This window comes from Scomber scombrus, chromosome 3, assembly GCF_963691925.1.
Source record: "Scomber scombrus chromosome 3, fScoSco1.1, whole genome shotgun sequence".
NCBI classification, from domain to species: domain Eukaryota; kingdom Metazoa; phylum Chordata; class Actinopteri; order Scombriformes; family Scombridae; genus Scomber; species Scomber scombrus.
In genome coordinates, this window is record NC_084972.1 from 13,123,202 (window position 1) to 13,141,604 (window position 18,403).

The window sequence follows — 18,403 nt, forward strand, 5'->3', positions numbered from 1 at the left end:
TTCTGAGAAAGGATGCAACAAAAAGAAAGACGATGTCAAGAAAATATCGATAAGGACTATCTTCTCAGCAGAGGGTATCCAGATACATTAAAGTTATTATTTTACATTATTAGCTTTATACTGTATCTCAAGGTAATAATAAATACTGTCATTTATTATTTAAAAATAGGAGCAGTGGAGTCTGAAGTAAAATTCAGTTCATTTAATGAATGCAAATCCTCATTGACAGGACTGTTGATTTGTTGACTCATTTTTGGCCAATGGCAGCACTTTGAAATAAATTGTTGTAAACCTGCTGACTTTTATTTCAAGAAATCAACATCTTCGAACAAAATCTTTCACCAACTTTTGTAATGACTTGACTAGATTTAGACTACTTTTCGTGAGTCCCTAACAGGAGTAATAACTTTCTTAAGTGCTGTCCACCATGGTCCAGTAAGCCTCAACTAATCATTATCTCATCATTGTTTTCCTGACAGGTAGATATTGATACAATCTGGAATGAACTTCACACATCAGCAGCTTCCCGTATTGCTGCAGGCTGTGTCACAGACCTGGCACTGAAGGTGGCACAAGGAGAGCTGAAGGTGTGTTTTTGTTAACAAATATCATACAAGCTATGTGTTTTGTCAGGAATTTCAGTAAACTTTAGTAGATCCCCTGGATATTTCGGCCATTGTGTATAATGTTAAAGGTACAATATCTACAACAACATGACCAGGTGTAAGCTTAAAGATGCGAACCTCTGCAAACTGACGTCTGGTTTATGAAAGCAGCAAGGTGTTAAGGGTTTTTTGTTTTTTTTCTCCTCTCACAGAATGGCTTTGCAGTGGTGAGGCCCCCTGGACACCATGCAAGCCACTCCTCCCCTCTGTAAGCACAGTAGTATGCTCTCACACACACACATACAGACACACACATGCACACACGCACATACCAAGAGCCAGGAGGTCTCTGCAAAGCGTTTCAAAGGATTTATTGCAGATCAGCTACACTTCTGAGAGAGAGAGAGAGAGAGAGAGAGAGAGAGAGAGAGAGAGAGAGAGAGAGAGAGAGAGAGAGAGAGAGAGAGAGAGAGAGAGAGAGAGAGAGAGAGAGAGAGAGAGAGAGAGGAGAGAGAGAGAGAGAGAGAGAGAGAGAGAGAGAGAGAGAGAGAGAGAGAGAGTCTATGTCACTCTATCTTTGTGTGTGTGTGTGCCCGCTGAGTTTGTGTGATGTGTGCTACCTGCCTGATGCTTGAGGCAAACTACCTCCTCCACTCAGTTTCTTTTAAGCTTTCAAGACACAGCAAAAGAACAGTGTATGTGTGTTTGTGCGTGCACTGTGTGTATGCATGGATTTGTGTCAGTCTTTGATAAGAGGTATTAACCAAGTAACCACATTCAGCTGGGACTGTATGTGTGCTCAGCAGGACTTGTCACCAGTTATTTATGGGATGATAATGACTTTTCTTGATGAGCAGAGTTTGGACAGCATATATGATATACCGTCCACACACACACACTCAGTTTTACGACCCATGCTGACTCTGCCACCTCCAACATTCCTCCATTGTTTTTCATACATCAACACTTTTTTTTTGCATACCTTTACTGTAGACAGTAAGTGTTGAGGGAACTGCTGCGCCAAGCTGAGTTCATTTCTCTGAAATCATCTCACACGTCCCGCCAGCAATTCACACAGTGTTATTATTTGGAATGTGGAGTGAATTTTATGATAAGCCCGCTTTTCTGTTTGTCACAAAATTTGTGGTTTCTGCATTTCTCAGGAGCGCAGGGATTTTTGACTCAGCATAATGTTCCAATATGAAAAGCTATTTTTGTTTGTCAGCAGTGGAAGATGAAATACAAAACAACCTGAAATAAAATATACTCATTTCTCAAATATTTGTCGTAAATATTTGCGTGGCAAGTTTCCCTGAATGACTTGCACATTAAAGTCAGTGCTGTGACAGTCACAACCTGGACTAAATAGCCACCACATGACGCCACATAACTGGAGACATGTCTCAGAGGTTCCTAAGGTCCATATGGTGATTCTGTGTTATTAATTTGTTGAGGATGTCCTGATTAACACACGTGGCTGCCTCCTTTCTATTTGTCCACAGGGGCTTCTGTTTCTTCAACTCTGTAGCCATCGCTGCCAAGCAACTCCAACACAAACTCAACGTCAGCAAGATCCTCATCGTGGACTGGGTAAGGACTCACCGCATGACCAGCATCACTGGTCCCCACATGGACAGGAATAAACACACACACACAAACACAGGCTCACAAACACAAATGTACCATGGGCACAAACAAGGTCCCAGAAGCAGAGAAGCACTCTACAGTAGCACTCCTATTTATCATTTAGCTCATTTAGATATTGTTATCTCTGGCCTCCACATGTGATCTGAACTGTCACATATGCTTAGGGAAGACACACAGGCATATGAACACACACCTACACACACACATGCAGATACTGATCCTCAGCCAGGTCGATGTCTCTGTTCTCCATATGTGTGTATATGAGCCTGCACCATGTCTCTACACACGTACCCTCTGACATATTATTGCATCAAACACTAATTACTACCTGTTTCATCAAAAAGTTTAAGATTAAAAAACATGTTTGCAATTGACAAAGAAAATCCTTGCAGCTTTTACAGACCTTGCTCTCTGCATTTTGGATCATGGGTTTATAATAAAAAAAACTAGACAATGTGATTACATCTATTACAGAGTTTTTGTGCTTTGGTATCATTTAGATTTTTTTCCTAATCTGTCAAGTTTTTAGTTTAGTGTGAAATACCTGCTTCAGTCCTCAGCAGTTTTTCTAACTTGTCATCCAATCATTATCCAGGATGTTCACCATGGCAACGGCACCCAGGAAGCCTTCTATGATGACCCAAGTGTCCTATACATCTCTCTACATCGCTATGACAATGGCAACTTCTTTCCTGGTAGTGGAAATCCCAGTGAGGTTGGTACAAAACGGACCTCCACAATAGTGCTGTGTTTGTCTGTTTTTGTTTGTGTTGTCATGGTGATGTCTGCTGTGTATGTGTGTGTTTATGTCTGCCTTTATGTTCACAAAACAAGGTAACTTAAGAGCCTTTATACAACATGTGTGCCATGTAGAGTTATTTCTGCATATTACAGCAATACAGCTGATATTTTCTTGATACAGAGTTTCATGATAATACCACCCTTGTCTCACATGAAGATAGATATGTTGGCATAGAAATTTGGTAATTATGCGATTCCAGTGGGACATTAGGGAGCTCAGGAGCCTTGTGTTTAGCATTTACTTGTCAAAACAAGAAGAATGATTGTAACAATAAATCCAGAAATAATCTACGTGATTTAAAGCCCAATTATAACCCCAATTTTGTCGTGATGACTGATTTTCATGTCACAGTCTGCAATGCAATGCTCAGGAAAGAAATATGACAGTTTTCTATGGATCTGCAATCTCATAGTGTAAAGGGGTTGAGGACTGAAATATTTTGCTTACAATTGATCTTAAGACCTGTCAGAGATATCATGAAACCTTTTCCACTGTTATCTGAACAACCTGTTCTGGTAACGTGAGTAATATACATCTGAACTAAAAAGGGCTTGTCTAAAAGGGTTAAAAACAATCATTTAAAATACAATTTAAAATATTGTGTTAACTTTTTCACTTTTGTCCACTGTGATGTGTGTATTGTTGTTTTTCAGCATGATAACTTCAGAATTTCATGATGCTGCAAATGTGTTTATCCGGTGAACTCACCGTCAGTAGATCACACTGTGTGTATACCGAGGATGTATTTAGCTTGTTCAGTTTATTTGAGAAAACGTCAGTGCTTTGAATGTCAGAACTTCACAACAGGATGTGTACAGTGGAATTGCATGCCTATGTTTACATGCAGGAAATTGAGATGCCTATGAATCCTGCCTGCGGTCTTACCAGAAACCAAGTGTGATGACTATCCCAAGTCAGATGAATTGACCCCAACCCACGGTGGCATTCACCACCCATTCAATCCCCCGCATCCCCTCTTCTTCTCCTATCCTCCCCCACAATAATGAGGATAAAATAGTCAATGTTTTCCCATAAAATCCCCTGATGAGGGACGGTACAGAAAAAGCTCCGCTCGCTTGGATGTGGCTTTGCCTTAAGTGGCCCCTCAACCTCTGTTGAGCTGTGTGGTAAACCTCTGGAGTCTCACTGTCCCCCGTGTAGGTATATAACACACCATGGGGTAGGGGTGTGATGTCATAGCCATAACAGAGAGTGCCGAGTACCACACAGAAACCAGCATAGGCCTAATCCAGTCCAGCAACTCTTGAAACATGAAAGAGGACAGAGAGGAGTGCAAGAGACTTGGAGCAATAGCAGGAATTGTGTGTGTGTGTGTGTGCGTGTGTGTGTCTGTGTGTGTGTGTAAGTGTGTGTCTCCGTGTGTGTGTGTGTGTGTCTCTGTGTGTGTGTCTCCATGCATGTGCGTGTGCATGTGGGTACATTACCAGTTGGCAGAGGACGGGAGGCCTCATGTGTTTTTCGTTTGCCCTGTGAACATCCCGTCCACTGAGAGAAGAATGGAGACAGACGCTCTGCGATGCTCATCAGCATTCTTTCTCTTTCAAGCATCCTCTCACACCCATACACACACACCCATAAACGCACACACATATACACACACACAAAGGAAATTACTACGCCTGGTTGCCAAGAGCGTGTCAATCAGCCTCCTCTCTCTCCCCTCAAACTGACACATTGACTGATGGTGAAAGGCTCAGAGAACAGCTAAATGGCTGCTAGCAGGACTACAAAGAGAGAGGCAGGAATCCTTAGACCTTCTTTCCAAGACCCGGGCCTCAGTTCACTCTCTGCCCCAAATATGTGAGGTCAAACTGAGAGGAGCTCCCTCGGCTCTGCCTGGCATTTTGGGGAGAACACTTCAATCTCAATACCACAAAAAATCCACTAGAATCATAAACAGTATGTTGTAAAATATTAATGTAAATGTGTAGTATTGAGTCGTATACCATGCATGTTTTATATGACATGTCATATATACCTAACTACTAAACTTACATATACAGAACAGATAGTATACAGTAATTCTGTTTATATACAAATAGTACATTTTAAGTATAATAATAGTACATTTTACAGCATCAGTGTATGATTTTAATGCAATGTTTTTATATATGAGGCAGTATTTGCCAAATGTGAAATATTTCCCAATATAGCTGTAGCCTAAAGCTTGGGAATCATAAACGGCTGTAACTCTGTTGTGGCTCAGAGTGATTTATAAGCCATTTGACAAATTGTATCAAAATCAAAATGGAGGGACAGGGGTGTTGAATTAATAGCCATCCGTCTTTAATTTAGGAAGCATAATCACTCCCTGGTGTTGCCTTAAAGAGATGCAGTCACTTTCCCTCAATTGCTACAATGCAACGTTTTGCAACAGCAGCACTGATTGTGTGAACATTTGACACAAATCAGTCAGTGTCACGCCGTTTCTCAACTTTCACTGGGACCTATTAACTTTCTTGACATTCACAGGGACGTCTCTCTCTTAACTTCTCTCTCTCACATTCTCTCCCCCTTTTCTTTGCCTCCATCCAGGTGGGTGCAGGTGCAGGTGAGGGCTTCAATGTGAATGTGGGATGGACAGGGGGTTTAAACCCTCCAATGGGTGACGCTGAGTACCTGGCTGCATTCAGGTAAAAATTAACTCAATATGCCACATCTTTTTTTTTTCTTCGTAGTCTGCAGCTCTCAACAATTTCAAGTCAAAAATTAGAGGTCTTTACTGGTGGTTTTATCATGTTCAAGCCCATTTTATACACATATGATTCATATTAGTGTTTTATCTACCTTACAGGCTGCCATAGTTTGTTTGTCAATGCAGAATGAAAATCAACTTGTATTCCACCCCAAGAGCATCACACTGGTATTTAATTTGTCAGAGTTGCATTAGTGTTGCTTGGAAGGGTTTCTGGTTTAATACATTCAAGTAGGACTGCATGATTCAAATTTTTGTTATTGCATGATGTGTAAAATGTCTACACTCAGTTATTACAACATGCAGTAAAGGTTACTTTTAGTAGAAAAATAATATAGATGATAGCTATATTAGCCGCCTTTGATCCTGGCAGGTATACTGTGAAATGAATAGTTGAATAGTTACACTACAGTAACAGAAACACAAACAGCAGGAGTGGATAAATGAGTGTTCTGTCTGTGCTGAGACTGATTATTAAACTGGATAACTATGCTCCACTCAGTTGAAGCATCTGGTACTGACAGTCAGTAGCTGTATGGGATAAACTGTATTTTATGCATGTGGTGCAGGTCTTTTATTATTCTTGCTTAACTGTCCTGCCCCTACGTTCATGTTGTGGTTCAAAAGTATGTCACTGAAGAGTTGGCGGCCTTACAGCTACCTGTTTTTGAGAAGTTCGCCTAAGACTTAAAAAATGCAAACCTGTATTTCAACCTGACACCGTCTCAAATACAAAGCAAAGTGATTATTTGCTAACCAGCAGTCATTCAAATAAGTGGCGATACTGTCTGTGTGTCTGTCAGTTATGTCAGTAACTCAGTTTCACTAATAAATTTGCCAAATTCACAATGACCATATGAAACAGCCAAGCTAAACATACTTTGTGCCAGGAGGACAAACAATAAGCCATATTTTCTCCCCCTGGTTTAAGCCCTCTCTCAAATATTGGAGTCTGAAACTTCCCATCTGCACTGGAATGCAACACTTGGAAGACTTGCATACTTTTTTACTGTGTTACAATGCTAGGATAATGTGATGTTGCATCCAGTTCAATCTGGTTTAATGATTTCCTCTGAAAGAAAATGTTGGTCAGAAATCAATGAAGAGTCAGTTGTAACATTGCAATAGTTATTGAGTTAAAAACCAAACAACAATGTGTTACTGAGACACACCTTTGCACGCTGCACTTTTCATTTCATTCAAGCTACTTTTCCTGAATGAAAATGTGTTGATTCTGCTCTATACTGTAATAAATTCAAAGTGTTTCTGTTAGCAACTCTAGCTTGCCACCAGATGATGAAACAGTGTGTGAGCTCTACATGGTGCTTCATGCAGCACACTCAGTGGGTGGGCCCCTCGTCAAAGGAAAGATGCTAATGAGCTAACCCGTACTGGTAGAAAAAAAACCCATAGACCCAATAGGCAGGCTCAGAAACACTAAGTCCAGTGTTTACTGCAGCTCTGGATGGTAATTAAGGAACAATTGGTCCTTTCCTGAGCAGCCGCCTGGTTTTGGTATTTTTCATCCAGTTTGGGAAATGGCAAGTGTTTTCATGTGTAAAACTTCCTCAGCTAACCACACTGTAGTACTGTACCGTATTGTGTGTTACCCCTACAAACTCTAGCCTACAGTATATCAAAGTACCTAGGAGAAGAAGGAGTATCCTGGTGGCCCAGTGGTTAGAGGCTTGTAACCTCACTGTAGCTGTGATGTTCCGGGTGTATATCCGGCCAAAGACCTTTGTCACATGTCATCATGCCCGGGAACAACCCCCTATTTACTGCCACTGTAAACCCTCTAATTAAGACCTAAAGTCAACAGTAATAGTAAAAACTTGCAAAACTGCAGCAAAATTGTGAAGATTTTTAAGAAGTACAATGAACAAAATAGCAGAGGAAAAAAATACACAACATGAAGTTTTGAATGCTTTTTCAGTGGACTTTGCCACCATTCATTGGAATAACTGGTGCGAATAAATGCATAACATGCCATAAAGACAAAATTTAATGCATCATGAATTCATGTTTATGCAATTAAATATCTAGTCCTGTGCCAGTTCTGTAATTCAGTTTGAATACATGATTTATATGACAGGGTGTTCCAGACTGTGTGTTTTTCTTCATGATGGAACAGAAAACTAGCCAGAGTGCGGTCGTTGATGATGTGCGTCTCTGTTTTTGGGTGTGTGTTAGTGACAGGAGAAATATTGTGGTTCAGAGTGGTGGTGGGACTCTAGTACAATCAACAGAAAGCTCAGCTGCATTCAGACTGAGTGTCATTACGTATGCGTGTATGTGTGGAGGGCTACTAAGGTGGTCAGAATTTAAGGTCAGTCTAATCACCGGTAGCACAGTACACACATGAAACACCCAGTTTCAAAGGCAGGGCATGCACATGTGCGTTACCCGCCAGAAGTTCGGACACACTTTCTCATTCAATGGAATGGAAGGTGTGTCCAAACTTTTCACAGGTACCGTATGAGTTTTGGTGCACAAATAGCACATATGTGTGCATGCACATATTTCCCCGTGCATTTTCTAGGTGGCTACTGACTAACGACAAACTGTGGAGGAGAGGAGAATACAGGAAAGGAGAGGAGAAGAAGTGGGGGGTGCATTGTTAGGGAATCCAAAGGCGGCGTAATTAGGCCCAATGGATCCCAGATGGCTGGCTGTCAGTGACGTGAGAAGAGGGACGAGCTCCTAATAGGAACCAGACGCACACAAACGCCTTTGAACTGCCGCTGAGAGAGAGAACGAGAGAGAGAGAATCAAACGCGGCATGGGCTGTGCGCTCTTGCTAAATAACTGGCAGCGGGAGAGGAGAGGAAGTGAGGAGGAGAGGATAGAAGCAAGGAAAGTGGTCTCCCCTGAGTATAGTGTACGGGGGTGTCTCAGTACAGATATGTCAAGGGTCTCATATTTATCTGCTTGTGTCACTCGCAAAAACAGAAACTTTTCAGTGTGTCCCACCTGCCTCAAGTTATGTGATTTTGACTGTTTTTTTAAAGTCTTTATATAGCCAGGAGTGGCGTTCTTTTTTTTTTTTTTGCAGTGCTCTGCTTCACATTTAAACAGTTATACACATTCACACCTGGGAGCTACCCTACCTACTAGTGTTGGCCACTTACCAGGAGTGGATCAAGAACAGAGATCAAGCACTTGGAACATGGCCGTCAGTAATTGATCTTTCATCATTTTCAAATGGACGGAGTTTACAGTGAAGTAAATGTTTGCAGTTAACAATCCAAAAAAAATGTGCCAGTCGCAAATCAATCACCTCAACCTTGCCGTGGTTGCAGTTTGATGTTTTTCTTCTTTACTTTACAGGCATCTTTAAATTCTGTTTATTACAATAATAAATCATTTTTAGTCTATTCTGATCTTACATCAATGCCACATTGACTTCCTCTCTCAAATGATTATATTTTGCTCACTGTTCGTAGCTCTAATTTCCTCACATATGTACATGTTTGTAATTTCAACAAGGCCAGAGTGCTTAAATAAATGTACATGTGAAATGAACGTTTGATTTACAGCATGTTGTTTCCTCTGCTCCTCCTCAGAGCTGTGGTGATGCCCATTGCCCACGAGTTCTCCCCTGATGTGGTGCTGGTGTCAGCCGGCTTTGATGCTGTCGAAGGACATTCGTCACCGCTGGGAGGCTACAAGGTCACAGCCAAGTGTAAGGCTCAGTCAACTCCTCATTCACATACAGCACACACTCACATTTACATCCTCTTACACACAGACACAGATTTATTTATGAATAAGCATTCATATTACAGAAAGCACAGTCTGAAATCCATCATACTTACAGTATTTATACATAACTATACTCTTCAAAACTTTTAGCTTAATAAAGTATAGGTGTAGGTGAAGGAGACTCTCGCTTTCCCGACTGACTGCCTCACACAGAAAAATAATATTTATATCTGGAATATTTGACAGTGCTGCATTTTATGTTAGTGTTTTCATTTTGAATGCAGCATGAAAGCAGAGACCAGGCTAGCTTGTGTTAATAAATAACTCCAACTAACTTGTGGGACAAATAGCCGAAAGATAAAGCTTAATTTATTAATTTCAGGTGGAGAAACTCTCTTTAAAGCTGGACAACTTTAAGAATCGATGCCAGACATTAGCATCAGTTAGTAACACTGGAGTTTAGATCAAAACAAACTCACTTTGGAGAAAAAGCAAAGGAACTACTTTTTCTTCTTCTTCTTCTTATCCTTCTTTTTGAATTCATACATTTAATCATAAATTATGGGCACTGGTCTGAATGGGGTGAAAGGCATAAGACAGGGAACATCACTCTAGACTACAGTAGAAGAGTCCTTTTAATCCGTATGGATAAATAGCTGACCAGCTGATCCTGTGTGTGTTTGTTTTCTACCAGGTTTTGGCTTCCTGACCCGTCAGCTAATGTCACTGGCCGGGGGTCGGGTGGTACTGGCTCTGGAGGGGGGACATGATCTCAAAGCCATCTGTGATGCCTCTGAAGCATGCGTCAGCGCCTTGTTGGGCATGGAGGTGAGATGTGTGTGTGTGTGCCTGTTTTTGCATCCATGGCATCTGTAGAGATACGCTGCATCCTCATGGCTGGCTCTGCATTGTTTCCCAGGTGGAGCCTCTGTCCCAGTCCGTGTTGGACCAGAGGCCTTGTGAAAACGCTGTGACGTCGCTGCAGAGAGTCATCAGGGTTCAAGGTGAGAAACTGAACAAGACAACAGCAATGTAGCATGTCAATCATGTTTACAGCACTGTGTGTGAAGTGTTAACATACACAGTTTGGCGAAGTCTACGCTGTTAAATTTACTGCTTTAATGGATCTCGGACAAATGCAGTTTAAGTTCTCTAAACAACATTCTTGCTGGTTGTTCAGTTCAAGACTGCAGAGTTGTCAAATGTTCACTGCCTTTGTTGACTGTTTCAGTTCTTTCTCTACAGTGGTTACTCTCTCTTTATCTCACCAGTAACTGCGATTTCTCCTTTACTCTCACTTCCACTTTCAGCCTCAGTGACCGTTCCTCCGTTTGTTCTCTCAAAGATCAGTCATAATCCATCTCAGATGACAAGCCAATTTTACATTCGCTGTTGAAATCTCACAATAAATATGACAAAGCCAACATGTTTCCATCAGCTGATTTGAAATTAATAAACAGGTTTCTTAAATGCAAAATAAAATAAATAAAAAACACATCCAGAAGAAAAATGTGTTTTCAAGAACTGAGCAGCACTTGGCGAGCTGGTATTGCTCTGTAAGGTCGGCTGAAGGTAGTGGCCGTAATTCATGCTTTCATATTTAGATGAAAACGAGAAATACACCCGTCACTGGTGCACCACCTAAAAGTTATACAACCATGTTCTCCAGCTTATAAGAGATTCAAGTCAGGTCAAGTCATTTTTATGCAGCATATGCCCCAAAATGAGCTTTAGAGCAGAGAGCAGTGCAGCTGCTGTGCAGTCTGTACGACACCTGCACATGAAGACCAACTGTAATGGGTAAAAAATTCAGAGCAAGTTTCAAATGCAACTTTCACATTTATTGACATCTTAAACAAAAAGTATTTGACTCTGATTGAACATGTCTCGGGAAAGAGGAGCTTTATTTTTTCGATTGGCGATCCACTTTTAAGTTTGATGATTCCTTCATTTGCAATTAAAAGATGAGCTCATTTATTTTTCTCTCTCTAATTCTACAAGATGTTCAGCATGCCGTCCCCCATCGTCTATAATTTAATCTCTCTCTTTCTCCATTTAGCATAATCTTCCTTCAGCTTCCTCATCACTCCTGCTCTCTGGCCACCTCTCCTCCTTTACATCCCTGTCTCCTATCCCTCCCTCCAGCCGTCCCACACACAGACAGACACACACACACACACACACACACACACATACAGACACACACGCTCACACACTCACACGGCCGCCCTGGCTCCAATTATCTTCAAACACTTCTCTGGCACACGACCTTCGCAACATCCCCTCCTGATTGCACACAAATGTTATCCCAACCAAATTAGATTAATTAAAAATATTTGCAAAGCCACAAAAATGTTAAGCCCATAATTTAGGCCTGGGGTGAAATATATGTGAGTTGCATGCTCCCACCAACGCACACAGCCAGAACACACACACACTCATAGACTAACACTCAGTGATTGATTTTTCCCTCCACTGCGTGTCACAGGACTCGAGCATGTCCTGAGCCTGAGAGAACATTTGAGTTTACATTTCTGAAATTATCAACATGGATATTTAGTCCTCAGGCTGTTTATATCATAGTCAGTGCTTATAATCAGATCAAACGGCCACAGCCAGATGATCAAACACCAAGTAGTGCCTTTTAATAATACAGTGCAGGCACTTTCCCTCAAGGAACCATTCAAGATGAAAACAACATTGAAATGCCAGCGACTGAGACCATTAATCTTTTTCTTTCTCCTTCCTTCCTCTTCTCCCTCTTTTCCATCTCTCCGCTTCCTGCAGGTGAGTACTGGCAGAGTGTGAAGGATTCAGCCGCCACAGTGGATCTGTCCTACCTGCAGGCCCAGAGACGACGGCTGCGACGTGACTCGGACAGCGACGCAGTCAGCGCCATCGCATCCCTGTCAATGGGAGCCGTCACCTCTGTCAGGTAAACACGACGTCTTGTTTCATTTATTCCACTTTAACAAAATGACAGTTATTTTTCTCACATTTTTCTCTTGTCGTCTATTTAGGAAACATCCAGAAAAACTGACGGAGAAAGGTGATTCTATGTAAAGAAAATAATCTCTTCACAGCTGCCTTCGACCAAGTCTCAGTGGAAACACGCCCGCACGCACACACACACACACACACACACACACACACACAGAAACACACACAAAGATATGCATTTGGACCATCACTGGAAGCAGATGTCCTCTTCAGTTCAACCACTGTATTCACAAAAACTCCTCCACCTGCATTACTACTGGCCGCAGTCTGATTCAAACACACACTGAGGAACAACATTCACATTTTCATGTCAGAATGGGTCATCACTTATTGAACTGAAAGTTAAAAAAAAAAAAAAAGACGCCCAGAGGCAGATTTATGAAGGATCCTCTGTCTCTTGTAGCATTGTGAGCTGGCAACGTGACGTAGCATGAACGCACTCTTGAAGAAGCACAGCTCTGTGACTCTTTTAAATGTTCACCTTGTAAACGACTCCCACAAGACCTACGCGGGACCGCTCGGACCGTCATAACCTTGAAAGCGGGGGTCAAAGGTGACCTCGGCTTAACGGAGCCAATCACTCAGAACGGAAGGAGTCATCCCCGCGGGATGCGTCCGTGAAGGAGAGCAGACATACACTGCACTTAAAAAACGTCCCGCTATGATGATGTCATGTGACAAAGGTCCAATGAAGGAAAAAGATCAAGAGCTTCTCTGATCATTTTGCACTGTACGTTCTGCAATGTGAACTGGACAAAAAGCAGCCATACCACCATGTAGACAATCAAACATCTTGTTTGCTCATATTTTCAGTTTATTTGAATATTCATTCGTTTGACCTATGGCACACATTTTTGTTTAAGAATCCAGCTACAGTGAAGCCTGAGATACATATGTTTCATATTGTTTTGTATGTCCACATATTTTCTTAAATCTCTTTCTTTTTTTTCTTTCTCTTTCTTCTTCTTCTTTCCTGGCCTGTCGGGCGAGCACATGCAGCATGACTCTAGACTGCTACAGTTATTGTTATCGCTTCCCGACAGGCTAAAGAAGACGCAGCAGTGTTGGTAAAGTGCGTCTTAATACTGATACTGTAGTTTTTACAGAAGGCATTAGTCACAATGAAGAGCTAACTCCTCAAATCACCGAGGTATCAGGGGAGAAAGCGATCAGACCGAAAGAGATTCTTTACACGTCAGAAATCCTCCCTGACCCTTCAGTGCAGCGTGACCACTCAGAGATGATTGTATATGTGACAGTGCAGATCACGTCTTCTCTGTCAGGACGTGGATTTTGACATTTTAGATGATATTCATGACAATCACACACACAAAGTGCACTTGCGTGGACCTCAGGAAACGAGGTTCAGTGTTTTGGTCTTAAAATTTGAACTTTGATCATGTTTGTTAAGTGGACCAGTGTTTTTATACCTGTGGAAGAGCATTCCTGCTGTATTTTGTAAATGTCTTTTATACTTTTTATTTCTTTATTAACGAGGACAAAGTGAGCTCTCCTTTGTTCGTTACTGACGCAACGCTGTTCTGTTTACTGTCAGCGTTGGGGATGTTTGGTTCCCCGGACCAAACAGTGACATTTTAGCAGTTAGCAGTTAGGATGGAGCAATAATACTGAGATAGTTGAATATCCACACAGTGCAATTGGACACAGGTTAAGCGCAACCAAAGTTTATGAGAACAATGTGCCGTCCCTGGACTGGCATGGCTTAAAGAACTTCAAAGACTTTGAAGAGTTTGTGAATGTTTCTTTTTTCTATCCAAACTGTTGAACAGCACCAAAAGCACAGGATGGATATATAAACAAATTCATTTCTCCAAAACAAGAAAATACTACATGACTTCTATTTATACATTCAGATTCTGCCTTTGAAGTGCTCTTTGCATGTCTAACACAATTACGACGGTGCTATAGATTTTTTTTCTTTATTAATGCAGTATGTTTGCTCTTTTGTTTCTTTCTTTCTTTCTTTATGTTGCATCGTGCGTGCAACAGGAAACTTGTCAAATCTTTGTTAATGTGATGAAAATGTGAAAAACAAATGACGGCAAGAGAAGGTCTTATGTAGAACAGTCCGATGCAGAAGTGTAGCTTTAACGTACATTTATGAGAACATTCGTGACAGTGACCTGACATATCTAATGTCTTATATTTTGTCTTAATTAATGCAAATGACGTATTTTTGTATTTGATCTCAAAAATTAACCTTGTGCACACTTAGAGACCAAATTATAAGCCAATGTGCCTTGAAGTATCATGCTGACCAACCTGTGTGAAGGTAGCCTTAACAAACTGGATCTTAATTAAAACTGCAGGCCAAGTCCAGTTTTCTCATAACTGACTGCCTGATTTTGTTTCTGTACAGTGTACATAATGACTGTTTGTTTTTTGTCTGCCTTTTGTCTTTTCTACTATTTGTGTTCCAAAAAACCTTAATAAAGGTAAATTATATTCACTTGATTGAGATGATTTATTTCTAAATGTTTGTTCCTTTGAACTTGGTTATTCTTGTATTTCATTTGAATAAATTCACCACGGCTCCTTCTAATATCAGACTATCAAAATATTGCACTTACATACATCATCAAGAAACATTTTATTGTCCACAGGAGCTGACACAATAAAGAAGAACAAGAGCGGATGCAAAAGAGTACAACACAAACATGGTCAAACAGCAATTTCAGTACTTATGGTTACAAATGAATCCCCTATAATGTGGCTGTAATCACTTCATCATCACTTTGGCACATTTTACAAATAATTTTCTGCTGTTTTGTTTCTGCATTAGTCATTGGAAATGGTCACAGCAGGTCTGCAAAGATATTTCGTAAAGCTGCGGGATGTGGAGATACATGAATCAGATTTTCTTGCGTTATAGAATAAAACTTTATACATCGCTCACTAATAACAGCACAAATGAAGTGAAAAAACAAAACAAGTGGAATAGTGGCTGAGTGATCAGTGGTTTCCCATGGACATTATTCATTAAAGCCAAGTGTAATGCATAAGCAAAAGTGTGTGTACACCAGATTCACAAACAGATACGACCCCAAAATACACAGAAAGCGATCCAGTTACTACAGCACAACAAAAGGAGAAGATCTGCATCAGATTCCTCGTGCTCTTCCTTTTCCCACAAGTCAGGGCTTTGAGAGCCAGAGTGATTAGCTTATTAGCATTTTAGCTGTAAACATTCATTGGCTGTGACCGCCCTCTAACCATCTCTGTGCCATTATCATTAGTCATCTTAATGTCTGTCTGGCAGTGAGTCATCCCATGTGAGACGCTGCAGAGAGTCGGCTGGATGATGGTTATCAAGGTGTTACCAAAGGCATTCGAACCAGCAGCCATTTTGTTTCATTGTCACCGCAGGCCAGCTGTTAGTTGTTTTTTTTTTGTGGTTTTTTTCCATTTCTTCTTCTTGTTTTGATCATTCAAAGTGTTCATTGCTTGACTGTCATGTCTCCTCAGCAGAGTTCAGTGTTTCAGAAACACACGGCGAAAACTGTCAAGCTGGAAGAAACACATCTCGGTGTCACGAGTCGAGCACGTGTCCAGAGAAAGAGAAAAAGTGTTAAAAGAAAGTTGGGATGACTGTTGAGGCAGGAATACATTTCTTCTTTGAGTGTAGAGAATTTTCCATTTGTCGGTGTTCTGCAGAGATGAGAAAGACACCGATCAGTTAACATCATACTGTAACACTGTTAGATATAAAGACACTTCATACTTGTGTTTCACTTATCTCAAATGGTGGCATATATGTGCAAAAATGGAAGAAAAAAAAACAACACCTCAGTGTTGAGATTTGTGCGGAGGTTATAAAATGTGTGTACAAACAAACAAACACTTCTGTTTAGTGGAAAAGTGGAAAAATCCTTACAGCTCCTCAACTTCTCCTCTCTTGTTTTAACAAGCAAACATTTCATCTGGAGCTCCCTCAGCTCGCCCTGATTACAGCCTTTCTTTTCCATCTTTCAAGCAGAGGTTAGAAGTCTGTTTGCGGGTGTCATCTTGTCACATGACTCCCATTATGCCATAAAAGCATGAACGTGTAAATTGAAGGATTTTTTCTCTTTTCTTTTCTTCTTTTTTTTTGTCATGTAATGTAACAAATGTCACATGCATTTGCTTTTTATTTTTATCACCAACGTTACATCTGAAACTCTCTGACTCACATTTTTCTCTAGTCACACAACATTTAAAGTTTTAAAGATTTTCATGAATTCAAGCTGCATTTTGATCCTATTTATAGTTGATATTTTTTCTAGCATAGCCCATTCAATGTATTTATATTCAGTAGTTATCTCTGTATAAGTAGATTATATTGGTGGTGGCGGAGTCCACTATTCCCACATTGAATTCTAAGCAAGAGATTCACAGCAAACAATTAGTAACACGTTTAAAGGCGCTTTGGGACAAATTTCTAACATTTCTTTTTATTTTAAATTTCAAAAATAATTCAAACTTTTATTTAAAGTCACACAGTAACTGTTTCTGTTTCTGGGAACTGTTGGTGTTTGTGAACAACATGCTGTATTGGAACCACGTTTGACAGATCCTGATGCAATTTGGACTTCAGTTGTGCGCCACTTTGTTGCCTACGTGTCAAACCAGAAGTCATTCCTCCATGGCTCTTTACCATTGAAGCTGTGTGAGCAAGGCCAACACACACACACACACACAATCGTACTCTCATACATGCACAGGCACATGTGTATGCAGCAGTTGGATGCACACACAAACACACACACACACACAAAAAAAACCACACCTGTGCTCGGATCACAGTTTAGTTCTCTAAAAATAAAGATGACTATCAGAAGCCACAACTTCTGGATGAGTCTTTTAAAACGCAGATGAGCCGCAGAGGACTTTAGATCTGGTCCCAGATCAGTCCGAATCGAAAGCCAGAGATTTAATATGTACAGAGGAGAATCCAACAGCTGGTCAGTCCAAACTGCAAAACACACACACATACACACATTCATGCATGCAGCTGAGCCAGGGGTTCCGGCAGAGGAAAGAGCAGTGACAGGCATTTTGATTATAGTATAAACAGAAAGGAGAGCATTGTTTTTTCCAACTCAAACAGAACAATCCTCTCATTCTGCAGTTCTCACGCTGAGAGACAGACACCCACACGTCCCACAATCATGGTCATCAAAACGCACAAAGCCGTCCGCATGTTTGTGCATGTGCATGCTATAGATACTCAAGGAAAATACTGAAGGCTCCTCTACACTGAAAGTACAAACTATTAGATTCTTCTTTCAAGAAATATACTGATGGTGTGAAAACCAATGATCCATCTTGAAATTCAGTGCAGCTCAATACAATCATGACAAAAACTGCAGCATCAAAAAAGTTTGACAAAGTCAACAAAAAAACTGTGTTCCTATTATTTTGTCCACCCCTGGCATACCATCTACCACAGATGAAATGCAGATAAAAGGCTCCAGAAAACTTAAAAAGAGGAGGCAACTTTAATATTCTGATAAAACCTCAGTGAATATTTACATGTATGAGTGATACACTGATATACTTGTATAAGCTACTAGTGTACTAATGTCTTATATGTGTAAACTAAATTTCTTTTGGGATCAATAAAGTTTCTATCTATCTATCATTTAAAGCAGGTACAAATCTTCTAAATACTTTCCAGACACACACATGCATGCAAACTTTCCTGTCTTTGAAGTTTTCTTGACTCTCTCTAATCTCATCTGTTTCCTAAACGGAGACGTACTGGACATTTGCAGGCCTTAAGGTTCCAGCACTTTCTGTGACGGCCCCTGCAGAGCTGATGATAACAGGCAGAGCAGGCAAAGTGGTGGGTAATAACTACCGCGTTGCATTCAAGGACACTCGGCTCCACGTGCTGCGGCCTTGACTTTCAGTCCGCAGCTCTGGGGC

The 18,403-nt window shown here is 40.8% G+C and overlaps 1 protein-coding gene across 1 annotated transcript in view; it reads left to right on the forward strand.

Annotated features, from left to right (window-relative positions):
* The window catches only part of LOC133978146 (histone deacetylase 7-like), a 46,250-nt gene extending 31,308 nt beyond the window's left edge, over positions 1–14,942 (forward strand). Inside the window, exons 16-25 of the mRNA XM_062416506.1 lie at positions 480–587; positions 818–873; positions 2,108–2,195; positions 2,848–2,967; positions 5,611–5,708; positions 9,337–9,455; positions 10,170–10,303; positions 10,395–10,479; positions 12,263–12,410; positions 12,496–14,942. Of these exons, the coding sequence (XP_062272490.1) occupies positions 480–587; positions 818–873; positions 2,108–2,195; positions 2,848–2,967; positions 5,611–5,708; positions 9,337–9,455; positions 10,170–10,303; positions 10,395–10,479; positions 12,263–12,410; positions 12,496–12,538 (999 nt within the window). The 3' untranslated portion in view covers positions 12,539–14,942. The remainder of the gene's footprint in view (positions 1–479; positions 588–817; positions 874–2,107; positions 2,196–2,847; positions 2,968–5,610; positions 5,709–9,336; positions 9,456–10,169; positions 10,304–10,394; positions 10,480–12,262; positions 12,411–12,495) is intronic.
* Positions 14,943–18,403: the final 3,461 nt, after the last annotated feature.